The following is a 27,537-nucleotide window of genomic DNA, read 5'->3' as shown; positions in this document are numbered from 1 at the left end:
GTTGCATAACTAGAACTTAGTAATGATGTTCTCAACCTGCACAGCCCAGAAATATAGATTTTTGACACTGGATGTATTACTGTCATTTTCCTCCCTTCACACCTGCCCCTACATCATCTTTCCCTGCATTTAAGTACAACCTGTATCTGTCTGCCACTCCTAACTTGTCCATAACCTAAACAATTCTCTTATCTATAACAAACCTCTATTATTTAACTTGTGCCTGTGTCTAGATCATTCGTATAAATGATAAATCAAGAGGTTCCAGTGCTATCGAAAGAAAAGCATGTATTTTGCATTCCTGTCTGCTTTCTGTACCCCAGTCATTTATTTTCCTGAGATGTGTAAAAATAATTGTGAATGAGCAGCATCAATGTTCCACTAATGCTTAGCTAAGTTTGTTTTGTAGGGTACATTCCAGCAGATGTGGATCTCCAAGCAGGAATATGAAGAAGGAGGGAAGCAATGTGTTGAAAGAAAATGCCCTTAAACTTAAAGAAATTAGTTGTGGCTACATTACCTGTGAAGGTTTTACAACTGTGTCATTTTTTCTCCCGAGTAGGATTCTCAGGAACAGTGCTAAACCTCTTGTGTACACATTTTTCATGGGTTTCTTTGTATAGTGGCCAGATACTAATGTATATTTTTTAAAGGTTTTTTAAAACTGTTCAGCCAATTTTATTGATCAACTGGGTCCCCAAAGACACAATACATTTATAAACTGTTTCAATTTATTATTTGCATTAGATGCAAATCATGCCATGTTCAGGTAATACCAAATATGTCACACTAGTGATATTTTTTTAAACCCTGGTTATGTTTTGTACACACTGTAGATTAACAGTTTATCTTGTGCCTTTTATTAAATCAGTTGTTTACACATCAACCGAAAGTTATTCCAGAAGGAACAGTGGGATAAACTTACCTGCAATAGTCCTTAATTACCTGCAACTACTGTTATAAATGTACAATTTGTACTGTGCACTTCAGAACAAATTCACATGGAATGTTTAAATTATGCAATTCTGTTGTATACAGACAATAAAACATCTTTTACCCTTTATTTACAAGTTTATTTTCACATTTGTACATCCTTTTTACATTGTAGGGTTAACTTTGTGCTGATGCAGAAAGCTGAGGGAATTTTTTACTTAGTGCTTTTTCTTCTTCCTTTCTTGCCTTCTTTGCATTGTTCTTTTTACGTAGGTGTTTCTCAATACGTCGCCTAGCACAAATAAAATAAAGTTAGTTTTTTTTGCATTGATAGTGAGTTCTTACCCAGCATTGCCTTACCATCATCACCTCTCTCAACTCCCTCAGTCTCTAAATTGTCAGACTGCTTATCCAACATCCAGTACTCGATGAGCAAACATTTCCATCAATTGAATATTGGGAAGACCAAAGTCATCATCTTCAGTCCCTGCCAATAACTCCACCTTTTCTCTGGCAACTGAAGCTGAACCAACCTGCTTACAACCTTGCTGTTATTTTTGACCGAGATGAGCTTCCATTCACATGTTTATGCCCTCACCTAAGGCCGCCTGTTTCTTCCTCTAATACTGCCTGACTCTCTCTCTGCCTCAGCTGATATGCTGAAACCCTCATCTATGTCTTGTTACACCTAGATCTGACTAATCCAATGAATTCCTGGCCAACCTCCCACATTGTAGCCTCTGATGTACTCATCTAAAACACTGCATGTGTCTTTCCTTAACCTAACATCTGGTTTACCCTCACCCCTACTGACCAACATTGTCTCCTGGTTTAAAAAAAGCCTTTAAAATTTTCATTCCCTTGATCCTCCATATCCCGACACTGACCTCTTGATCATCCCAGATTTTAATCTCTCCACCATTTTTGGAGAAAGCCTTCACCTGCCAATGCCCTAAACTCTGACATTTCCTCCCTAGCTCTCTATCTTGAGAGCTTAAGATGTTCCTTAAAACCTACCTCGTAGACCAAGCATTTCCTCCTCGGCTTGGCCCAAAATTTGCTTTACAATGGTTCTGCAAAGCATCCTGGGATGTTTTATTACACTAAAGGCACTACATAAAGTAAGCTTTTTTGATTCGATAGGATATGGTACCTACCCCAAGTGCCGTTCTTCATGCTTAAACCTAGATGTTGAATGGTGGTGGGCTGTTTCAACCATAGGAAATATCAGAACAGTCTAATCCTATTCTCCACCCATTTCTAACTGCTGCCACTGGATGCTAGTTGGGAAGGAGTATCTTTGTTGTTTTTCACCTGCTATTCCAAGGTGGAGTCTTGTAACAATCCTACCTAATGCCACTGAACAGGACATCAATAGGTCTACATTAATAGGTATTCAGACTTGGGATCTATATGTGCCAGTTGTCTTTAAACAATTGAGTCTTTTAGGGAGTAAGACGGACTTCGGTTTATTTCTAGCTACAGAAAAATCTTCTAGCTGCATAAAGTGGCACAGGCCACGCAGTATTGGTTTCTTATTTCCAAACTAAGATTGGTTTCTTGGTTACACTTTACCAAGAAGTGAAAATTCAAGTTAAACTTTAGTTTGGTGGAGAAATAGGTACTAACCTAGTGATATTTTTACTAAAGTAAATCTCATGTTTAAACAAGTTTTACTAAAAATCAAGTTGGAGCAAAAGATGGCTGTAAACCAAATCCGTGTTTACAATCCTACATACAACAACATGCAAATGGATAGGTGTTTCTCCTGCTATACCAGACTTGTACCCTCACATGCATTAAAGATTATACTTAAAATATTTCAGGAGCTTCACTATGAATGTATATTACAACATCAATTACAACGCAAAAACAAAAATACCTGGAAAAACTCAGCAGGTCTGACAGCATCTGCGGAAAGGAACACAGTTAACGTTTTGAGTTCTGCTGAAGAGTCATACGGACTCAACGTTAACTGTGTTCCTCTCCGCAGATGCTGTCAGACCTGAGTTTTTCCAGGTATTTTTGTTTTGGATTTCCAGCATCTGCAGTTTTTGCTTTTGTCATTTACAATGCTATTGCTGTGAAATATCAAAAAATAGTTTTAAAAAATTATTGGGTCCCATTACTGTAAACATTGTAAATTCAGCTAAATGGTAAACAGATTTTATTACCTAACAAAAATATCCACAAATGGTGGTGTGTAAAATCGTTTTCTTCTGTATATCTTGTTTAGGTACCAAGGAATAGGCCATTCCCTAAATTTGTACCTGGAAAGAAGAAACTGCTTAAGTCAGTGAAATAGAAAGCAGTGTGCATGTACATTATCAACTGTAGTATGTCATCAGGAAACTTAGAACAGACCATATTTATTAGCTTCAATAAACTGTAATACTCACATTGGATTACAGAACTTTGAATTGTACCAGTGGATTCACTTATACTTAAATAACATCACTGGAAAATCTGTGACAGGATATTAGTTTTTTGGCTATTACATCAAGTTCATGATAGAACCCATCAAAATTTAAAATTAAGCTCCATAACATTGTTAGCAGTGATTCTCTAACATTAAATATCAATTCAACTTCTATCAGCCATTAAAAACACATGCAGACTGAGATTAGCTCCATTCCAGTGCAAGTAAAAAAAAAAGCCAACTGATGACCAGAACTTCCGAGAGGTGGCACAGTATTCTGCAAAGTACTATTTAACTTTACTCCAATGATATTTATGTAACTTTGACTGTAAGCAATACCACTTTAATACCATGCTGTTCTATTCATTAGCTTGTTCAGTGGTAATACTCTGGACCAGAAGGTTGAGATTTTTGCCCCCCTTCAGGACTCAATGGACATTGCCATAGTAAATATTATTTATAATCTAGGTTTGCCATAGGACATTTTCATATTTACATACTGTTGCACGTGCACCAGAGACTTGAGATTTTACTTCTGAGCTAGTTAGAGAATTGGCATTTCCTTCTTTAGATAATTTTAGAGACCCTGGATAGATTGATGAAATGTTAGCACAACAGAAGAAAATAATTCAATTCTAACACACAGCCTCTATAATAATAACTCAAAACCAAAGTTGAAATACAAGTGTTGGGAACCAACTTTTATTAAAGTTGTGTGCATCTGTCAAAATACATTTCACTGTAATAAACAAATTTGTTTCTCACCAAAAGTCTCTCCCAAAGATGTCCCTCCTCCAAGCACCAGGACGGCCTTTTTCCTGTCCAGTCTGCAGCAATCTCAGAGCATCTTCACGTTCCTGAACAATTGAGTCAATTCTAACCATAGATCGTTCTACCTATTAATAATAGGACATTGTTGACTATATCTTTCAAATGTGGAAACCAGAGAATACACCTCAGTGTTACAATTACTATCATTAATTACGAATAATTTAAGATGACCAAGTTAAGCTGCTGGGACAAACCAAGTCTCACACAGCCACATCTAAAATAAATTATGCCACACCTCTTCAATTCTTCTTTGGAAGGTATTTTATTTTTCACAATGTAAATTAAAATAGAGACTTGTTAGATCCAGAACAGTCTGACAGTTTATTCCTTACTTTCTTTAGGCGCTCTGGACTTGGCATTTGTAATCGTTGTCGCTTTGCTTCTTGCTCTAAAGTCAAAAGCATGTTCTTTTCTTTGAGAAGGACGTACCTGCAGTAAGAATATAATTCATGTTACCATGAAATACAAAAAAAAACCTGAAAAAACTCAGGGTCAAAAAAATTGTCTTCTAACAAAAACATACCGCACAAAAGCAGCAATGTAGAATGGTTACAATATAGAAGGAGGCTATTTGGCCCATCAAGCCCACGCCAAATGAAAATTGTCATTAAAGAACTTTTTCCACAATAGGAAATTATTTTAAACATCAGAGAACACAGCGACAACTGAAGTACCACAAAATGTACCAGAGCTTGTGTAAATCTTCGTTGCTTTTTATTCGTAGCTGTTTTGCCATCCAAGGTGCACCTAAAAAGCAAATTCAAAAGCACCATTTAGATACCATAGCCAAGGTAGAAGAAGAATACCCATACAAGTAAATTATCAGGGTTGGAAAAAAAAGCTGAGTTATATTAGATAGTGATTAAGTGTGCCCAGCTTGGGTTGTAATATCCTGAAAATTGTAGGAAGGAAAGAGCGAGTAAAGAGTTTTACAATTTTGAAGTCCTAGAAAAACAACTGAGGAAATTGATAAATTTCTAATTAAATATAATATAAAGAGGAGGCAGCGAGCACAGGGTGGTATGTTTACAGTTTAGGAACAACCAGGAAAATGCACTGACAATTAGAATAGAACATGAAAGGTTGGAAGCTAGAATTTACAGATTATCTAAAGATGGATTACCATCTTTGCTAGTATTTTGATTGAACTGTTGGAAAAAAACTTCCCCATAAATGGGATCATTATTGAAGCTGCCCAGATTTGGGCTTTATAAGTTTAAGAATTGTGTGGAAAACAATTGTTTGATACGATAAAGAAAGTAGCTTTAGCAATGGAGGTAATGGAGCTCTATTTGTGGACAGAACATAGACCAAAAATATTGACATGAAAAAACAGGCCTTTAACAGTGGTAGCAGTAAATTAGATCAGTAAGGGACATGAATAAATAAAGGGATATGAATAGTTCAAATAAAATGCTTTATTGTTTCACATGGGCATGGAGTTCAGCTCAAATGACTCAGCCACAACACCTCAAAAGTAACAGATGTGTGCTGAGAGAGCACATAGTTTAAAAAGTAGATGGATTTAGACTGGCAATATGGCCAAATATAGGTAGCTGACAATATTGATATGTAAAAGAGAGCAGACACATCTATCAATTATGACAAATAATTTGAGAAAAAAAGTAGACATACTGTACTTTAGAAGTGCATAGAGCTAGTTTCTTTCAAATTAAAAATTTAGATAAAGGCAATCTACGTTAGGTAAACAGTAGAAAGTTATTTCATTTCAATGTCAATGTATTTAGAAAGTATCAGTTTAGGATTTTGCAAAATGTAACTCACCAGACTTTACAGTCTGTTCTCCCCAGTTCTTAGGATCATCAAAGAATTCCTCTAGTCCTTGACAGGAATCAGAAGTATGCAGGGATCTACACTGTAGAGTTAGGCTTGATCCCAGCCCAATTTTCTGAAACTTGGTCAAGTTTTCCCTTTAATAATAGAAACATATTGAGAAGTTATAGAAAGCCACCTGCAGTTTGCAACACAACTTCATGAACAATAATTTATTGAAATGTTCCATTTTGCTTCAGTGCCCATCATTCCACAGAAGCTCTTAGTGGATGTGTTTCTTGATGTGGACATTTTCATTCCTTTCTTGTTCCCTCTTCATTATAAATCATAAATGCTTACTTTGCTTAATCGAGCATCTTGGATGCTGTTATTTGTGTGATCAGTTAACAAAATGTTCTGAATTAAGTTTTGAGGTTATTAAATTCTGTCAAAATGCTTCTTGGAGTACATCTTCATGTTCGTTTTTGAAGGTCACACAGGTCAGGTACGATTGCCAAATGTAATTATTTAAACTCTCAAACTGCTGTAAGAATTTAAAGAACAGAAGTTCCCATCTAGAATTTGCAGCTGATAGGTCCCTGGATGTGTGTATATCGCATGTTTGTAAATGTGATGTGTGCAAAAACATCACTCTGGCGGTGTTTTCACCTGCACTGTAATGTGAAATGCAAGTTGCACCTCTAAATCATAAACAACTTATAGCTATATATACACAATATATAGCATCTTAGTGATGAAGACCCCCCAACTCCCGATGCCCAGGGGCTGATCTCCCCCCACCCCCCCTCGGGTGCTCAGGGGCTGATCTCTCCTCCCCCCACCCCCTTCTCCCTCTCTCCCCGGTGCTCAGAGGCTGATCTCTCTCCCCCCTCGTGCTCAGGGGCTGATTTCCCCCCCCCCCCCACCCCCTCCGTGTTCAGGGGCTGATCTCTCCCCCGCCCCCCATCGTGCTCAGGGGCTGATCTCTTCCCCCACCCCCCCTCCTCCCTCCCTCCTCCGTGCTCAGGGGCTGATCTCTCCCCCGCCCCCCCTTCCTCCCTCCGTTCTCAGGGACTGATCTCTACACCCCCTCCGTGCTCAGGGGCTGATCTCTCCCCCCCCTCCCCCCCCCCCTCCTCCGTGTTCAGGGGCTGATCCCTCCCCCCGGGCGGGTACTCACGAGCTGACCCTGCTGACCCCGCCATTGAAGATTCCGTTAAACCGTCGGCACCAGCTCGCGATCCGCGCTGCCATTTTCCATCCACAATGCACTGCGCCACCGGTAACCGGACAACCGGCCTTCCGAGCCGCTCATTGGTCAATATGAGCCCAGCTATATACCTGAAATTATACCAAGATTATCGGTCAGTAACGTACCCTAAATGAATATCTCACCGTTACATCACGTTTCTGCAACCAGGACAGCCCAGTCTCTATGTCAGTATCAAAATAAAATTCTGCGGAAGCCGGTAATCTGAAATAAAACAGAAAATGCTCTCTTTATGCCTTCACCTTCACAAACGCCTTCAAAATTAGAAAGGATACGATTTAGAAACTTTCTGGTTCTTCGCTAAACAACGATTTGCCTTATTGTGGAAGATCCTGACCCCCTTGCCTTGATCAAAGATGGCGACTCCTGGTTTCCGCTCCGTATGACCGCTACGGCGATCTGGGAGTAGTAAAGATGGCGGTGCTGAGTGTACTTCGAGCTGTGGCTACCCTTATGGGACGGCGGCGTCCTCACAAACTGCAGCATCTGGCTGGAAATTGCCTGCTCAGGGCCTTTCCTAGAGCTACCACTGGTATGGCTGGGGTTTACTGAATCTTAGTTCAATTTGGCTGACTGCGCCGGGGAGCTCATTGACCTTGTAAAGTACAGTAGGTTACAACAACAACTTCTATTTATATAGCGGCTTAGCGTAATAAGTTGCCCCAAGGTGCTTCACAGGAAAGTGATACTGAGCTCTTAAGGTGATATTGTATTTGGGCCGACCGTCAAAAGCTTGGTCAAAGCGGTCGGCTTTAATGAGTGTTTTAAAGGAGGAGAGAGAGGTAGAAAAGTGGAGAGATTTAAGAAGGATATTCCAGAGCTGAGGACCTAGGAAGCTAAAGGCATAGCCATAAATGGTGGAATGATTAAAATCGACTATACTGGAGGAGTATAGGTGTCAAAATTCTGTAGGTGGAGGAGATTGCAGAGATAGATGCCATGGATGGATTTGAAATTGAGGTGTTGCTTAATTGGAAACCAGTGTTATTCAGCAAACTCTGGTGATGAGTGAACAGGACGTGGAGCATGTTAAGACACAGATTACGGGGTTTCAAATGACCTCAAATCTATGGAGGGTAGAATGTGGGAGGCTGGCCAGAGGGTGTTGTAGTTGAGTGGCAACAAAGGCTTGGATAAGGGTTTCAGAGGCAGGGGAGGAGTCAGGCGGTGTTACAGAAATGGAAGTAAGTGGTTTTAGTGATGGCACCAATATGTAGTTGGAAGTGAATCTCAGGGTCAGACATCACACTAAGGTTGCAAACAGTATGGTTCAACCTAAAGACAATACAACAGAATGATGGAGTCAGTGGTTAAGGATTAAAGTTTTCCCAATAGTTGTCCCGATGTTTCGTTGCAGGACCTTGGACAAGCAATCTGACAAATTAAAGATAGCGGAGGTGTCGAGAGAGATGATGGCGAGGTGAGCTGGGAGCCATCAGCAAACATGTGGAAACTGACGTTGCTTTCGAATTATATTGTTGAGGGGCAGTATGTTGATGAGAAATAGGAGTGGGCCAATGATCGATTCTTGGAGGACATCAGAGGTAAAGGTGCGGGAGTGGGAAGAGGTGAATCTCTGGCTATGATTAGATAAGAATGGAAACAGGCGATAGTAGCCCACCCAGCTGGTTGATGTTGGAGAGGTGTTGGAGGAGGATGATGTTAATCATGTCAAAGACAGCAGACAGGTCAAGAATGACGAAGAAGGATAGTTTACCTTTGTCACAGTCACAGAATATCAATTGTGTCTTTTAATAAAATACATTTTGGTACTGTGGCAGGGTGGAAAACTGGTTGGAGGCATTCAAACATGCAGATCTGGGAAAGGGACCTGAATTTTGGAAGCAACAACACATTCAAGGACTTTGGAGAGGAAAGGGAGTTTAGGTTAGGAGAAGAAAAGCCTCGAAGAAATCTGCATTAAAAATATTAAAATATTGAGATTTACATGCCTGTAAAATTAGAGTTCCAGAAATGGTTCCTGAATGGTGTGAAGCGGAAAATAAAGCAAAATTAAAAGCCCTTCAAACAAACAATTGATGGAGCTGGGAAACTTTACAATCACAAATTAATTGTGAAAAATAACCACAAGATATTATCAGCTATAGTAGTTCTGGCCCATTTGGAAGGGAAAAGAAAACTATTGGGTAGAAATTTGCTTGTTGCTATTCGTGTGTGAGCGCTTAACCCATGTTAATATAGTTCAGGAACTTAGCAGAAGTATTTTGGGTGTTGCATGAGAACAGTAATCTCTACCCGTGTGCTAGTGTAAGGGGATGAAGTTTGCTACATAGTAGTGCAAATCAGCAGAGAGGATGGCATTTAACAGCAGGTGAACTATATGGATTTTGAGTAGTTTCTGCTTATTTATGCCAGCAGTATCTTGGCGGAATCGCACAAAGCAAGACAAAAGATTAGAGAATTTTAAACATGCGAGTTATGCCCAAAACAACATGTGTTTGTATTTTCTATGGTCTTTTATGGGGTTCAAAATCCAGTTTGCCTGGATGTGGCCCTGCTGACAAAACTGGTCATTTGCTTGGTCGAAATTGCAGGATCCCACTGATTGCACTGATTTGTGTTCAAACTCTGCTAATTTGCTTGGGTCCATAGGATAGGCACTAGGAAACATATTTTAAAAGTTAGTAAATTAATTATTTATATAAAAATTAATAAACGGACCAGGATACACCAATAGTCAGCATAGTTTCTTACAAGTCATTTTCAGTGATTTTTAAGTCCAATAATTCACATTTTTTTTTAATTCATTCATGAGACGTGGGTGTCGCTGGCTAAGCCAGCATTTATTGCCCATCTCTAATTCATTCAGAAGGCATTTAAGAGTCAACCACATTGCTGTGGGTCTGGTGTCACATGTAGACCAGACCAGGTAAGGAAGGCAGATTTCCTTCCCTTAAAGGACATTAGTGAACCAGATGTGGTTTTACATCAATCGGCAATGGTTTTGCGGTCATTATCAGACTTTTCAGCTTTTTATTGAATTCAAATTTCACCATCTGCTATGGTGGGATTCAAACCCAGGTCCCCAGAGCATTACACTGGGTCTCTGGAATACCAGTCTAGTGACAATACAGCTATGCCACTCTTGCTTTGCGAGGAGCTGGGAAAGAAACATTTTCAGCTGTATGAATAAAAGCACACCAGATTACTTCTCTTAAATACATCAAGGAATGGATTTCAATTGAAAGAAATTACGTTCTGTTCAGCTAGGCTTCCCCTATCGTACTATGGAAGATTCATGGGCACATTTTCTGCCAAAAGCAGCAACTCTACGACAGAATATTTTGACTTATTATCAGCCTTAGTTTTTTTTATAAAAGGTGGATGACATTGGACAAGAACAGCCAGTCAATCAAGTAGGAGATGAAATTGGATAACGTGCTACCCAAGCAAATCCCTCAGATTTTTTTTAATGCCTTTAAGCAAAACCTTGAGAAGGAAAGTTTAAAATAAATTATAATAATCCTGTTTTCCGCAAAACACTTTGGTGCTTGTGGGGCCCAGTGGTTGCAGTAAGCCTCAAGTGCATCAGCAGGAGCGTGCAGAATACATCCTGGACTAATGCCAAGGGAGCAAATCACACTTATCAAGAATTTGCATTTCTAAAGAATTTCTCATGTCCACAGACCCAACTCAGGGTACTTTATAAAGTGGGGAAAAACTTTGGTTTTTGGACATATCTGTATATCTATTTAAATCACTTGTATTTTTGCTAAGAGTCTGTGTCTTTTTCACTTTTCCTTCTATAGCTTTTCAGACAGCTGCCTTGGTCCCCCCCATTAACGCTACTTGGTAACTGAAATAATATGATTCCTTCCATCGTTAACCCTCTGAGTCCTTCCCATGCATATGTCTCCACATTGCCTTTTAATGCAGGTGGAAGTCAGTCCTGTTGTATCCACCCTGTCAACTATTTATCCACAAGTTAAATGAACCTGATTGGAAAATGGGGCAGAGTTCTGCTATGCTGGATTTTTGTCCACATTTATACCTGTCCCATGTTTTTACTATAATTTGCACTGCACCTGCAAATTTTAGGCTCCTGCTTTTAAATTATTCTAATTCACATCATAGTTTTGGATGCCTTTCCTCTCACTTCATTCTGTTTCCACTGTTTTATCATGCCCATAGAAAATGAGTGTCCAAGTTTGCTAAAAAACTGAGCAGAAGTTTGTTGTTTCTGAACTTCTAATTGTTTCTTTATTTCACTTGGTACTTTGTTTCCCAGCTGGCTTCATGCCATTTGCTGTGGGTTGTTTTTATTCCTTACCAGCTTGCACTGGGTACAATATCCAAATTGAAAATATGCATAATTATGATAAGTCAACCATGGAAAATTGAGTGTAAATTAGCATGAGCTTTGTGTCTGTTTTGAACCATTTGAGTGTAAACTACAGTCATATTGGAAAATCTGTCCTAAAATATTTCCTTTATAGCTTTTCAAACTTGCTTTAGTTGAAAGTCCATGAAAGAGATTTTGTCATGTCAAAAAGGCTAGAGGTGAAGTTTTCTTTATTCTCACGGTTTCTATTCTTTTAATAAAAAAGAATGTGTAAATGATTTTACATTCAGTCTGGCTTTTAAATCCTACAACAGTCCAGATCACCCCTCTTCCACCCCTCTCTCACCTTCACGTGATCCATGTCCGACACTTCCTTTCCTTGACATCTCTGTCTATATTTCTGGTGATATCAATATTTATTACAAGCCCACTACTCCCACAGCCACCTTGACCACACCTGCTCACACCCTGCTTCCTGTAAGGATTCTATTCCATTCTCCCAGTTTCTCTGCCTCCATTGCACTTGTTCTGCTGATGCTACCTTCGACAACGGTGCTTCTGACATGTATTTCTGTTTCCTCAGCCAAGGATTTACCACTCCTCCCCCCCGCCCCGCTCCAATATGGCTGACAGGGCCCTTAACTGTGTACAGCCTATGCTCACATGTCTGCCCCCAGCCCTTCCTCGTCCTCCCAGAACCATGATAGGGTTCCCTTTGCCCTTACTCCGCCAGCTTCCTCCACCTCCAGTATAGTGCCACCGCCAAACACATCTTTCCCTCCCCCTCCCCTGTCAGCATTCTGAAGGGACTGTGCCCTCCATGACACCCTGGACCACTCCCCTACCACCCTCAACACTTTATCCCCTTCCCATGCAATCTCAGGAGATGTAACACTTGCTCCTTTACCTCCTCCCTCCTCACCATCCAAGGCCACAAACTCTCCTTCCAGGTGAAGCAGCAATTTCAATTTAATCCACTGTATTCACTGCTCGTAATGTGGTCTCCTCTATATTGGGGAGACCAAACTCAGACTTGGTGACTGCTTTGCAGAACACCTTTGCTCAGATCGAGGGCATGGCCCAGACCTTCCAGTCGCTTGCCATTCCAGTTCACCACCTTGCTCTCATGCTCACATTTCTGTCCACGCCCTACTGCAATGTTCCGGTGAAGCCCAACACAAGCTGGAGGAACGGCACCTTGTCTTCCAATTAGTCACTTTACAGCCTTCTGGACTCGACATTGAGTTCAACAACTTCAGACTATGAGCTCTGTCCTCCATTTTGAAGGTTTCTCCCTCAGGTGCCAGTCTGCATCTTGTTCTCATGTTTTTTGCTTTCAGACGGTGCTGACCCTTTTTCTGTTATTAACACATTCTGCTATTTTGCTTTGACAGTGTTGATCTTAATTCTGCCTTTAACATCTACCCTGGACCAGTGCTTTAGTTTTTAATACTATCATTACCATTCCCTTTGTCTTGTGTTCCATGACATCTTTGTCATTTAATCTCCCCACTTTCTAATCTATCCCAGATCTTCTATTTTGCTCCACCTGCCCCTCGCCCATTTTCAATTTCATAAAACCCATCATATTTCCACCTCTCCCCAGTTCTGAAGAAGTCAACTGAACTTGAAACTTTAACCATGTTTCTCTCTCTACAGACACTGCCAGACCTGCTGAATTTCTCCAGCGTTTTCTGCTTTTATTTCAGATTCTGACAATTTTGACGATATCCAGTAATTATGTAGTGAAATCAAACTTGCATATAAAAATAAATCTGATGAAACTTGAGTAGAAATATTGTTTCGTGAAGTTTGTATATATTTAAGTATCTATTAAATACTAAAGGTTAAGTTAGACTACAGAATTTTTGCCTATGACAACAACTTATATAATGTTTTTCATATAATGAAACGCCCCAAAGTGCTTCACAGGAGCATTATGAAACAAAGTATGACACCATGGTACATGACATATTAGGTCAGATGAACAAACGTTTGTTCAAAGAGCTATGTTTTAATGAGTGTTTTGAAGGAAAAAAGCAAGGCAGAGCGATGTGGTCGGATATTATAAAATTTGAGCCTAGGCAACTGAAGGCGTGGCCACCAATGGTGGAGCAATTTTTTTTCATATTCGTTTATGGGATGTTGGACTGCTGTCTAGGCCAGCATTTATTGCTCCATCCAAATTGCCCTTGAGAAGGTGGTGCTGAGCTGCCTTCTTGAATTGCTGCAGTCCATGTGTTGTAGGAACACCCACAGTGCTGCTGGGAAGGGAGCTCCAGGAATTTGACCCAGTGACAGTGAAGGAATGGCGATACAGTTCCAAGCCAGGATGGTGTGTGACTTGAAGGGGAGCTTGCAGGTGGTGGTGATCCCATCTACCTGCTGTCCTTCCTACTAGGTGGTAGAAGTTGCAGGTTTAGAAGGTGCTGCAGTGCATCTTGTAGATTGTAACACACTGCTGCGACTGTGCAATACTGGTAGAGGGAGTGAATGTTTATTGTGGTGGATGGGGTGTCAATCAAGTGGGTTGTTTTGTCGTGGATGGTGTCATGCTTTGATTGCTGTTAGAGCTGTACTCGTCCAGGCAAGTGGAAAGTATTCCATCACATTCCTGACTTGTACCTTGTAGATGGGGAACAACTTTGGAGAGTCAGAAATTGAGTCACTCTCTGCAGATTTCCCAGCCTCTGACCTGCTCTAGTAGCCACAATATTTATATGGCTCGCCCAGTTCAGTTTCTGGTCAATGGTAACCTCCAAGATGTTGATAGTGAGGATTCAGCGATGGCAATGCAATTGGATGTCAAGGCTAGATGGTTCGATTCTGTCTTGTTGGAGATGGTCATTGCCTAGCACTTGTGTGGTAGGAATGTTACTAGCCACTTATCAGCCCAAGCCTGACTATTGTCCAGGTCTTGCTGCATATGGGCACGGACTGCTTCAGTATCTGAGGAGTCGTGAATGTTGCTGAGCATTGTGCAGTCATCAGTGAACATCCCTACTTCTGACCTTATGCTGGAAGGAAGGTCATTGATGAAGCAGCTGAAGATGGTTGGGCCTAGGACACTACCCTGAGGAACTCCTGAGTGATGTCCTGGAATTAAAATTGGGGATGAATGAGAGGCCAGAATTAGAGAAGCACAGGGATCTCAGAGGGTTGAGGGGCTGGATTAGATTACAGAGATATGGAAGAAAGAGACCTTGGTGGGATTTGAAAGCAAAGAAGAGAATTTTAAAATTGAGATGTTCCTTGACAGGGAGCCAATGTAGGTCAACGAGCACAGGGGTGAAAGGGGAACAGGACCTGCTGCACTTTAACACAGGCAGCAGAATTTTGGATAACCTCAAGTTTATGGAGGATTGAATGTGGGAGACCAACCAGAATGCATTGGAATAGTTGAGTCTAGAAGTAACAAACCATGAATGAGGATTTCAGTAGCAGATGAGCCGAGACGGGGGCATAGATAGGCAATGTTATGGAGGTGTGAATAGGTGATCTTGGTGATAGTATGAATGCGAGGTCAGTAGCTCATCTTGGGATCAAATGTGACACCAAGGTTGCAAGCAGACTGGCTTGATCTCAGACTATTGCCAGGGAAAGGAGTTTGGAGTGGGGACCAAAAACAATGGCTTTAGTCTTCCCGATATTTAATTGGAGGAAATTTCTGCTCATCCGGTACTGAATGTCAGGTAAGCAGGTTGATTATTTAGTGGAGTGGAGAGTGGTGGTGGTGAGGTAGAGCAGGGAGCCGTCAGTGTACATGTGAAAACTAACGCTGTACCAAAGGTGCATTTATTATTTTTCTGTTGCTTGAATGTGTCCTGTTGCCTCTGTTATATTCTAGTTGCAGTTCGTCATGGCAGTCATGGAAAACAGCTGTTTGTTATCAAGTCCAGCCAATATTATGACCGTCGCTTTCTGCGTCTTTTGGTATGTATCAAAGTTGCATCTGAAATTAGCGTCAGTTCATCCATAAGCATGGAAAAGGTATTCTGCCTGATATTGAATATGAAGAAGTATGTAATTTAGTCATGGAGCCATGAGTTAACAATCAGACTTGATAAAAAATTCAAAATGTTAATTGTCTACTCAATCTATACTTTGTATTGGTACAAAAATAATTGGATTGGAGCAAAATTACTGTAGCTTCAATTATGTTTGTACGAATAAAAACATACTTCTTGAGAATATTTGACTATAAAGCTTTTGAAACATTTAATAAAAACATTATATGCTTGTTATGGACAGGAGGGGGTTAATTTAAACAGTGCTCATTCCTCCTCTCAACATTTGTCTGTAAACAGAAAGGTGCTTCGATTTGTTTTCCTCTTTATAAGTGGTGGTGTATTCCCCAACCCCTTGGTTTTTGTGTGATTCAATTTTCTATTAATAACCCCACAGCAAACTCGAGTTGGATAAACTAAAAAGGGTTAGTTTTTGCACTCATTCAAAACGCACAAGGAGGGTCGTAACATTGCCTCCACACAATTGCACAGTAAAGACCCGGATAGAGAAAAGAGTTATAGTACAGAGAAAATAAATATTGGTTCACGTGAGTTCTAGAGTCCAGAATCAAAGACCAATGAGGTACTCCTTCAAGGAGGTCGGCGGGCTGAAAGCCAGTGTTGTAGAATTCACTTTTCTGGTGGTGTTAACTGCACAAGATGAGATAGGCACGCAGAAGTGAATCAACCTCGTAGGCAATGGCACGGAACTTCCAGCAGAAGCAGTGCAGATGGGGCCAGCTGTTCAACTTGGACAGAGCTCCTTTCTGTGGCTACTTGTCAGATGTTAAAGAGCAACTGAGCTCTTCAGCTCATCAAGGCAGTATTACTCGTTCAAAAAGCCAGAAGGCTACATCACATGACCACCATCTCTCCTCCAGTTCTTCAACAAATGATGTGTATCTATCGTCTGGAATTCAGCTGGGTCTTGAAGACTGCTAAACATCCCAGCCATTATGAGATGAAAGGAAGGTTGGAAAGGCCTTTGTCTTAGCAGACCCTCAGTCTCCTGCTCTTAAGCATGGGTTATCAAATGCAAATTGCCTTTGTGTAGTTCTCTTTGAAGCTGGGCTGTGCAGTCCACAGATGATGGTTAGTGGCTCCTGAGATAACGAGGTGAGACTCAGCAGGTCTGGCAGCATCGGTGGAGAAGATCAAAGTTGACGTTTCAAGTCCTCATGACCCTTCAACAGAACTAAGTAGAAATAGGAAAGGGGTGAAATATAGGCTGGTTTAAGTGAGGGGCGGGGCGGGGGTGAAGGGGGGGTGGGGTTGTTGGGACAAGCAAGCAGTGATAGTAGGAGATAACCAAAAGATGTCAGAGACAAAAGAACAAAGGTGTTGAAGGTGGTGATATTATCTAAAAGAATGTGCTAATTAAGAGTGGATAGCAAGACAAGCAAGGTAGTTCTATTGGGGGTGGGGTGAAATAAACGGTGGGTGGAATACATTTGATGCCACCACCAAACACATCTTCCCTTCATCCCCTCCTGGCGGCATTCCGTAGGGATCATTCCCTCCATGACACCCTGGTCCACTCCTCCATTACCCCCTACTCCTCAACCCCCACCTACGGCACCTCCTCATGCAAACTCAAAATATGTAACACCTGCCCCTTCACTTCTTCTCTCCTCACCGTCCAAGGGCCCAAACACTCCTTTCAAGTGAAGCAGCATTTCACTTGCATTTCCACCAACTTAGTCTACTGCATTCATTGCTCCCAATGCGGTCTCCTCTACATTGGAGAGACCAAACGCAGACTGAGTGACTGCTTTGCAGAACACCTTCGGTCTGTCCGTAAGCATTACCCAGACCTCCCTGTCGCTTGCCATTTTAACACTCCACCCTGCTCTCTTGCCCACATGTCTGTCCTTGGCTTGCTGCATTGTTCCAGTGAAGCTCAACACAACCTGGAGGAACAGCACCTCATCTTCCGACTAGGCACTTTACAGCCTTCCGGACTGAATATTGAGTTCAACAACTTTAGATCTTGGACTCCCTCCTCCATCCCCACCCCCTTTCCATTTCTTCCCCCTCCCTTTTGATTTTTCCAATAATTTATATAGATTTTTCTTTTCCCACCTATTTCCATTATATTTAAATGTATTCCACCCACCATTTATTTCACCCCACCCCCACTAGAGCTACCTTGCTTGTCCTGTTCTCCACTCTTAATTAGCACATTCTTTTAGATAATATCACCACCTTCAACACCTCTTTGTTCTTTTGTCTCTGACATCTTTTGGTTATCTCCTACTATCACTGCGTGCTTTTTCCAACAAACCCCCCCCCCCCCCCCCCCCCCCCCCCCCCTCCCCCCCCGCCTCAAACCAGCTTATATTTCACCCCTTTCCTATTTCTATTTAGATCTGTTGAAGGGTCATGAGCATGAGGACTCGAAACGTCAACTTTGCTCTTCTCCGCTGATGCTGCTAGACCTGCTGAGTTTTTCCAGGTATTTCTGTTTTTGTTTTGGATTTCCAGCATCCGCAGTTTTTATTTTTATAACGAGGTGAGAGTTTTCCTGAAACTGCAGAGGGACTTATTTTGTTCTGGGGTCACAGGCAGTCATGGATTCAGCCATTTTAAAGATCTTATTCAGCCAAGGTCCAGTTTTAATTTTTGAAATACTAATGAATATATATATTTTATAAAAATATACAGTGTGAGTCTTAGTTCCCCACGGACTTCTTTAAGATTCCCCATGTAAAGACCCAGCCTTAAGTATTTTAAATTCAACCAGTTTGCCGTCAGTTCCTTGATACAACAAGCACATTTATATTTTTAATAATTTTCTTTTCTCCATGGATTGAATCAGTATTGGGAACCCCCCAAGATCTCTGCGCTCCTCCAATTCTGGCCTTGTACATCCCCAATTTCCATCACCATTTGTCGGCCCTAAGTTCTGGAATTCCCTTCTTAAACTGCCCCACTTTTCTCTCTCTCTCTCCTTTTAAGACATTCCTTTTAATCTACTTCTTTGATCAAGCTTTTGGGCCCCAACTTATTCTCCCTTTATGGGCTTGGTGTCAAATTTTGTTAGGGAAATGTCTTGCAATGTTTTATTACATTAAAGGCTCTATGTAAGTGCAAGTTGTTGGTGTTAATGACTTGCAATATTGTCTTGGTACAGCCTGGTTATCCTGCGTACTTGTACAATAGTAGTGCTCGCAGTGTTGTGGGTATCACATTCTACTGCAAATTGTTATTTAGTCACTTGGTAGCACAAACTTAAGAGTATTGCTAAAAAAAAGAAACACGCTGTTGAAGCTTTTCACCTTGCCCTCATTAGGACAGACATAAGAATACCAAATTTGTAAATAAGCAACAATTTATACTGCATGCGAAAAGGGTGCTGTTGGCTTTGGTCGAGGCGTTGCCTTGGCAAATGTACCAGGGAACTATTGTTCCCCCCATGCTTATGTTTAATTCAAAAAGACTCAACGACTGGACACATTCCTTTTGCCTGCAGAGGAGAGATCCAGCTTCCAGCAAGCATAGTGAGCTATGTTGCAAGCCTGGCTGATGGTCTTAAATTGTTATTTGGCAGCTTATGAGTGGTAATTAAAATATTCATTAAATTAGTGCATTCAGTTTTAAACACACAGTGGAAATTGCATTAATAAATTTGATTACAAATTCTCGATTTCTCTTTCTGCAGAGATTCTATATTTTATTGACTGGAATACCAATGGCTGCATTAATCACTTTTGTGAATATTTTCATTGGTAAGTATTTTACAATGATAATTATACATGATGTAAATATTATGTATAAATGAATGGTATGAGCATATTGACATTGAAAGCAAATTGAAAGGGAATGGTAATATAGTTACTGAACTAGCAATCCAGAGGCCTGGACCAACCTTCCAGAGACATGAGTTCAAATGCCGCTGAAGCAGCTGAGGAGTTTAAATTCAGTTAATTAAGTAAATCTGGAATAAAATCTAGTTTCAGTAATAGTGACCAAGAAACTGTTGCATTGTTGTAAAACCGTGTCTTGTTCACTAATGTCCTTAAGTGCAAGAAATATGCTGTCCTTACCCAGTCTTGTTATATACTCTTTTTGAGTAGAACAGTAAAGTAAACAAATGAACTAATAATTAAATTAACTAATTAACAGCCCCTTAAAGGGGAACCGTAACAAATAAACCCAAAATTTAAAGGAAGCTTAACAAATTAAATTAAAATAACATTTCGGAGCTGATGATGCACTCAGCTGCTGCAGAGCCCACAGGTCGCAGAAGGCCCCTAGTCTGGTTTATGTGTTTCCAGGCCCATTGCAATATGATTGACTCTTAATTGCCACCTGAGTTGTATAAAATCTCTACAAAAGAAGTCTAATAAGAATAAAACTAGATGTACCACCTGTCATTGACCTAGGCATCGGCCACAACAAAGGCACACCCTGCCCATTTGACCCTGCACAAGTCGTCCTTGCTAACATCTGGGGACTGTTAAAATTGGAAGAGCTGTCCCACAGACAAGTCATACTTGCAGAAATATACCTTATAGCTAATTTCAGAGTGCTCAATCACCATCCCTGGGTATGTCCTATCCCACTAGTAGGTCAGAATCACTAGAAGCGGTGGCACAGTGCTATGTGGTTGGGTGCCTTGGCAGCCCTCAACTCTGATTCTTTATTTCATAAAGTCTCAAGCATCAGGTCAAACATGGACGAGGAAACCTGTTGACATCAACCTATTACCCTCTCGCACCTGTACCACATGTAAAAGAACTGGAAGAAGCACTGAGGGCAGCCAGCATACAGAATGTACTGTGGGTTGGGAAGTTCAATATTCTTCACTAAGGGTGGCTTGGGAGTAGTACTACTACTGTCTGAGCTGGCCTGTGTCCTGAAGGATTTAGCTGGCTGGCCATGCCTGCAGCAGGTGGTAAGAGAACCAACACAAGGGAAAAACTTACTTGAATTCAACCTCACCAAACTTCCTAATGCAGATTATCTGTCCATGACAATATTTGTAGAAGTGACCACCACACAGTCCTTGTGGAGACAACATCCCATATTCACTCTGAGGACACCCTCCATTGTGTTGTGTGGCACTACCATATTGCTAAATATGATAGATTCAGATCTAGCAGCTCAAAAATGGGCAACCATGAGGTGCTGTGGGTCATCAGCAGAATTGTATTCAACCACAATCTATAATCACATGGCTTGGCATATCCCTTACGCTACCATTATCATGAAACCAGCATCTCAACCCTGGTTCAGTGAAGAATGCAGAACAGCATGCCTGAAAATGAGATGCCTACTTGGGGAAGTTACAACACAGGACTACATGTATGCTAAAAAATGAAAGCAGCTATAGACAGCAATGCAAATCCACAGCCGATGCATCAGATCAAAGCTCTGAAGTCCTGCCAAATCCAGACATGCATGTTGATGGACAATTAAACAGTTCACGGAAGGAGGTTCCATGAACATCTTATCCACAAGGATAGTGGAGCCAGAACTTGAGTGCAAAAGACGAAACCTAAAACAGTTGCAATCATCTTCAACCAGAAATGCTGTTTGAACGATCCATCTCTGCCTGCTCCTGAGGTCCCTACCATCACAGAAGTAAGTCTTCATCCAATTGACTTTAGGTGAAATCAAGAAATTGCTGAGCATATGCGATACAGCAAATGCTATGGGCCCTGACAACATACTGGCTGCAGTGCTGAAGTCTTGTGGTCCCGAACTAGCTGGCTCTCTAGACAAGTCAGTACAGCTGCAACATTGGTGTCTATCCAACAATTTGGGCCTGGATATGGCCTGTCCACAAAAAGGAGGACAAATCCAATCCGGCCAATTACTGCCCCATCAGTCATCTCTCAATCATCAATAAAGTAATGGAAGATGTTGTTGGCAGTGTTATCAAGCAGCATTTGCTTACCAATAACCTGCTGCTAGTCTTCCCCACAAAAGGAAGCATCCTCTCAATATCCAACCTATCAAGTCTAGAATCTTATACATTTCAATAAGATCACTTCTCATTCTTTTAAACTCCATAGTGTATAGGCCCAACCTGTTCAACCTTTCTTTATAAGATAAGCCCTTCATCCCAGGAATGAGCTGAGTGAACTTCTCTGAACTGCTTCAAATGCAATTGTATCTTTTTTTCAAATAAGGAGACCAAGATTGTACATAGTACTCTGGATGTGGTCTCGCCAAGGCCCTGCACAGCTGCAGTAAAACCTGCCTACTTTTATATTCTATTTTCCTTGCTTTCTTAATCACTTGCTATACCTACATACTATGAGAATATAGTTAATTGGAATCAGGAGGAAAACACTGAACTGATTGGAGTCATATCTAGCACAAAAGAAAAGGGTTACGGCTGTTGGAGGCCAATCATCTCAGCCCCAGGATATCACTGCAGGAGTTTCTCAGGGCAGTGTTCTAAGCCTAATCACCTGTAGCTCTTTTTTTCATAATTTTCCCGCCACAAGATCTGAAGTGGGCAAGTGGGCATGATAGCTGATTGCCCAGCATCTAGCTCCATTTACAACTCCGTGGGTAATGAAGCACTCCATGCCTGCATACAGCAAGACCTGGTCAACATTCAGACATGGGCGGATAAATGACAAAATGCCAGTCATTTACCATCTCCAACAAGATAGAACCTAATTGCCTCCCCTTAATATTCAGTGGCTGAATTCCCCCATATTAACATCCTGATGGTCACCAAAACCTTAACTAACCCAGCCACAGACTATAGTAGCAGGTCAAAGGCTGAGTTTTCCATGGCAAATAACTCACCTCCTGACTCCCCAAACATTGCAGCATAAGTCAGGAATGTGATGGAATACTCTACACTTACCTGGATAAGTGCAGTTGCAACACCTGAAGAAGCTCAATACCATCCAAGGCAAAGCAATTTGCTTAATCAGCACCCCGTCCACCACTTTAAACATTCCACAGCCACGCACCATGGCTGGAATATGTACTGTCTATAGGATGCACTGCAGCAATTTGCCAAGTCTTCTTCAACAGGATCTCTGAACCTGTGGCCTCCACCACCTAGAAGGACAAAGGACAGAAGGGCCATGGGGACATTACAACCTACAAATTCCCCTCCAAGTCACACCACCCCGACTTGGAAATATATCGCTGCTTCTTCACTGCTGCTGGGTCAAAACCCTAGAACTCCCTGCCTAACGGTGCTGTGGATGTTCCTAAACCACACAAGCTGTGGTTTAAAAAGGTGACTCACCACCAACTTTGAAGGGAATTAGGGATGGACAGTAAATGCCAGCAGTGTGCACATTCCATGAACAAATAAAGGAACATGATGTGTAAATTATAACTCCGTTTTTAAGTAATCAGTTTGCAATTACAATTATTATCTTGGATAAATTGAATTTACCTTTATTTAAGTTTGCTATTGAAAAATTACTATTTATATATTTTAATTGAATGTATGAACTAGCAAAATATAACAATGTTTAGTAGTGCAGGGCATACAATGTGGAGCTGGGTAAAACCACATTTATTTCACTAGTGAGAAAAAACTCAATTCTCAAATACCATGACAAGGGTCAATCTTTTTGGGAAGAAAATAAACAGCTTTTTAAAAGAAATGTGTCTATGGTGTTGCATTTCACAGGTGAAGCTGAGCTTGCAGAGATTCCTGAAGGTTATGTTCCAGACCACTGGGAGTACTACAAGGTATGGTAGGCTTCTTATTAGTCACATTAAAACTAATGCACTTGCTACCAACCATGAATTGCAATATTTCCTAACTGAGCTTAGCACCATTTTAGATACACAATTAACTGATAGTTGCATTTAGGCTTGCCTTTGGGGGCTTATCGTCCTACCCTTTGTTGACTCATGTATAAAGGGCAGGAAACTAATTGCATCTGAAATAAAATACGCATGTGGAGAGTTTAAATAGAGTGGTGGGAGAGTGTTTAAACCAGTATGGCAGGTGTATGGGAAGTCTGGACTTAGAACTATAGGAGAACAGAATTAATAAAGCTGTTGGGGTAGAAAAACATCATCTTAACTTGAGAAAATATTACCAAAGGAGAAAGGCTTTGAGGTGGTGAAAACCAAAACATTGATGTGGAAAGACAAAAGGTATTAGAAAGTTAAATGAGAGAAATAAAAGTCAATTTTTGTAATAAGTAGTCATAATTGAGTGGCATTGTGTGATTTGACAACAAAATTGGACATTTAGCAACAATTATTATGGAGGGTGTTATGTTTAGAGATATTTTGGTTTAAGCTGTAGTATGTTTCGGGACAGACTTTTGCCTCCTGTGTCAAAAAGTTTGAGAGTTCAAACCCTATCAATGAATTGAGTGCATACCCTAGATGGTGCAGTGTTGAGGGTGTGCTGCAATGTTGGAAGTGCCATCTTTTAGATGAGACATTAAACTGAGATCCCCTGTTATTGCATTGAAGTTTCAGTCCAAATTACATACTGAAGTCTCTGGGTGGACCTTGAATCCTAAATCAAGAGGTGTGAGTGCTATTACTGAGTTGGCATTAAATGTGACTAAGGCTTGGATGTTGGGACTGACCAAGCAGAAGCTTAGATGCTGACTATGGAGTAAATTGATAGAGTAAATGATATCTCATGCTGAGGAGCTCTGTAAGTTCTGGGGAAGGAATGAGCTGTATATTTTTAATAAGGCATTAAGGTACCTTTTTATAAACAATTCCATGTCTAGTTATACTATTCTCAATTTGCAGCATCCCATAACCAGATGGATTTCAAAATATGTCTTTGACCCACCTGAGAAGGGTTATGAGAAAATGATGGCCCTTATTTCTATTGAAGCAGAGAAAGCAGACCTGAGGTAAGTTAGAGCAAAAATATATATTTATGAAAACAGCATTGCCCTGATTGCTTTTAAAGCTGTATATTTCAAAATGTATACTACAACTGAAATTGTCATGTATAAAAAGACAATGGTGGCATCAGCTTGCCAAGCATCCACCTTCATGTAACACAGGCCTTTTAAAGATAAGATAAATGTAACTTCCAAAAAATAACTAGCGCTGATAGTTTGCAGAATTTAAAGCAACTGACACAGCTGAAGTGTCTCATTTACATCTCCTATGTTGTCAATTCTGACTTATTTGACATAGCCCATTACCTCTCAATCTGCATCTACCATATAGTAATTTTGGTGAGGAAGGATTGAGTACAAAGAAGTGCTCTTACCAAGAGGCAGATTTACATTAGGAAGATGAAAGCAAACTCATCAAAAGTTGGTATGTCTTAGAACTTTTTAAACCTAAGGTAATCCAAAAAGGTGACTTGTAGGAATTGCACGTTGGTTGCCAGTTGATTAAGATTAATGTTGGAAAAGGCCTGAGAGCAAGCTTTCTGCTCATAGACTTGGCTAATGCATGATTTTGGAGACCGGGGATCAAAAATATTCAACAGATTGGGAGTTGTTTACCTTTTAAAATACATTTAAAACAGTTATGGAACTAGAAACTGTTTGGATTGTTAATTTGTGTTTTGTTTTCTTTAATTATAGGCTGAAGCAACTTGAGGTTCGCCGTCTAATGAGAGAGAGGGGTGATGGTGCTTGGTATCAATATGAAACTCTGGATAAAAATTTGATAGATAACTCACATAAGGCAAACCCAGATTATTAGGTGGGCAAAGATTGCTGGAGGATGCTAATTACCATAGAAAGGATGTGTGGAAAAAGTTGTTTAATAAATTTTATCATGTCAATGTTTGCGTCAATATTCTTGAATAAAGTTTTATTCTAGTTGAAGTATGCCTTTTTTTTAAATATAAGTTTTAACCTTCAAGTTGCACAATTGTAGAACATTTACTTATTGATATTCCCTCCTGCAGTTGTCTACATAGCGAGTTCCTGATTTTAGCTAGGATATTTGGGTGATATTTTTGGCAACGAAAAGTGTTTCTGTGCAGTGAAGAGCGGAATAATCTAATGCCTTATAAACCCACTCCTTTTTCCCCCCCTCCTTTCAGTCAGTTAAGAGTTTCCTGCCTTTTTTCTGGGCAAGAAATGTGGTCACAGTACACTTGGAGTACTATAAACAGTTCTGATCCCCAAAGTATAAAAATAACATAGAGGCACTGGAGAAGGTGCAAAAAAGATTTACTAAACTGGTACCAGAACTGAGAGGTTAACCTAAAAGGAAAGGTTGAACAGGCTGGAACTTTTTAGAAAAAAGACTGAAGGGTGACCTGATAGAGGTCAGTATTATGAAAAGGTTTCATAAGGTGGATGAAGAGAAGATGTTTCTACTTATTGGCAAGACCAGAATTTGGGGCATAAAAATTAGATAATCACTAATAAATCCAATAGGGAATTCAGAAGACTTTACCAAGCAAGTGGTTAGAATATAGAACTCACTATCACATGGAGTCATTGAAGTCAATGGTGTAAATGCATTTAAAAGGAGGCTAGATAAACACAATAGGAACCAAGAAACAGAGGTTATGTTTATGCAGTTACTTGAAGAAGGATGGGAGAGGCACTGGCATGAACTTATTGGATAAAATGGCCTGTTTCTGTTCTGTAGGTATTATGTAACTAAACATCTAGAATGAAAAGCTGACAAAAGTAACAATGAAGCTGGTGGATTATTGTAAAATCAACTGATTTACCAATGTCATTTTAGAGAGGGAAACCTGCAATCCTTGTCATTCCATGCCAATATGATTGACTTTTAATTGTATCTGAAGTGGCCCAGCAAACTTCTTGGTTATATCAAATCACTATGATGACTAGGAATGGGCATTAAATGCTGGTCTTGCCAGTGACACCCACATCCCAAGAAATATTTTTTTTAAATGAAGAATCCAAGGGTACTGAAGAAAATTTATGAAATGGGTGATGAGAAGTTGTGTGCCTAGTACTGCTTTGTGCTGAATTCCTTGAACTCTTTGGATAGTTATATTGAAGCTGGGATGAATCAGAGTACCCCAGATTTTGGAGAAAATTAACTGGGATTTCCACTCAAGACTATCATTTGCTGGTCCCTATATTCTGCAGACATGATCAAATAAGGCAATGTCAAAATTTTGCCAATTCACTTAAAGTGTCCTTTATTCTGTCCAATCACAGACTTGCCTTTGCTTTTGATTTTTTCCCACCCCCATTTTATCTTCTTAAAACTTATTATATTTCTAGCATTTCCTAGTTCTGATAAAAGGTCATGACCTGAAATGTAAATCCTGTTTCTCTCACAACAAATGCTTACTGATCTGCTGAGTATTCCCAACATTTTCTGTTTTTATTTCAGATTTCCAAAATCTGTAGTAGTTTGCTTTTAAATATCAAATTAAATTTGACTCCTTGTTAATGAGATTTTACCAACTAATTTTAAGTTGTTAAATAATAATCAAAAATCAAATAACAAAATTTTAGAAAAAGAACACTTGGAATAGTTGCACAGTTCAGTTATTCCCAATTTTTAAACATGTTTTTACATAAGTTATTTTTACATTGTCAAAAGCTGTATTTTCAGTTATCAGTTCATATTGTGAGCCCTCCAGCATACATTCTAATAAATTTCCAAGTAAGTGGAATTTCATTTTTAAGTGTCTGAGTATTTGTTTCAAAAGATTAAAAATAACAGGGACCTGAATGTCCATCATTTCTGCTACTTTTCCTTTGGATGTCTGTGTTTTACTGCCCTCTGCTGTAATAGTCACTGCACTGCATTACTGAAAATTTTTCTTGGCATAGTTCCAACTGGACAGAAATATAAACAAAATGTAACCAGATAATTCTGTAGTCATTGAAACAAAAATCTAATAGGATTGCACCCAGAAATAATACATTGATGTAGATATCCTAGCTGCCACAATTTCAGAATTCAACCGTGCATATCCTGTGTTCCGGATTATGTTTAGTAGCTTAAAATAAGAAAACATGCCCAAGACCCAACTGTGATAATGTTGACACTTCCATAACAAAAAACCCCTGTAGTCAATTTGATTTGTTGAAGTGAAGCCACTACTTATGCAATTTATTCAAATTCTTCTGGA

The 27,537-nt window shown here is 40.2% G+C and overlaps 3 protein-coding genes across 4 annotated transcripts in view; 2 read left to right on the top strand and 1 right to left on the bottom strand.

Annotated features, from left to right (window-relative positions):
* The window catches only part of actl6a (actin-like 6A), a 37,759-nt gene extending 36,696 nt beyond the window's left edge, over positions 1-1,063 (top strand). For both annotated transcript variants that reach the window (XM_041211187.1, XM_041211195.1), the window contains exon 14: positions 410-1,063. In XM_041211187.1, the coding sequence (XP_041067121.1) occupies positions 410-490 (81 nt within the window). In that variant the 3' untranslated portion in view covers positions 491-1,063. The remainder of the gene's footprint in view (positions 1-409) is intronic.
* mrpl47 (mitochondrial ribosomal protein L47) lies at positions 1,052-7,590 on the bottom strand. Its single transcript, XM_041211207.1, has 8 exons — positions 7,469-7,590; positions 7,137-7,297; positions 5,969-6,114; positions 4,870-4,930; positions 4,516-4,612; positions 4,118-4,248; positions 3,108-3,203; positions 1,052-1,225 (listed from the first exon to the last, which is right to left on the bottom strand). Exons 2-8 carry the CDS (start codon positions 7,208-7,210, stop codon positions 1,111-1,113), a joined length of 720 nt encoding a protein of 239 aa, XP_041067141.1. The 5' UTR covers positions 7,211-7,297; positions 7,469-7,590; the 3' UTR covers positions 1,052-1,110.
* A 9-nt stretch (positions 7,591-7,599) lies between these two features.
* ndufb5 (NADH:ubiquinone oxidoreductase subunit B5) lies at positions 7,600-27,080 on the top strand. Its single transcript, XM_041211221.1, has 6 exons — positions 7,600-7,758; positions 15,377-15,462; positions 19,198-19,264; positions 23,152-23,213; positions 24,246-24,352; positions 25,043-27,080. The coding sequence occupies exons 1-6, from the start codon at positions 7,641-7,643 to the stop codon at positions 25,161-25,163; spliced, it is 561 nt and encodes a 186-aa protein (XP_041067155.1). The 5' UTR covers positions 7,600-7,640; the 3' UTR covers positions 25,164-27,080.
* Positions 27,081-27,537: the final 457 nt, after the last annotated feature.

This window comes from Carcharodon carcharias, chromosome 2 (genome assembly GCF_017639515.1).
Source record: "Carcharodon carcharias isolate sCarCar2 chromosome 2, sCarCar2.pri, whole genome shotgun sequence".
NCBI lineage: Eukaryota > Metazoa > Chordata > Chondrichthyes > Lamniformes > Lamnidae > Carcharodon > Carcharodon carcharias.
The sequence above is the reverse complement of the archived record's forward strand: the minus strand, read 5'-3'. Positions and strand labels throughout refer to the sequence as shown.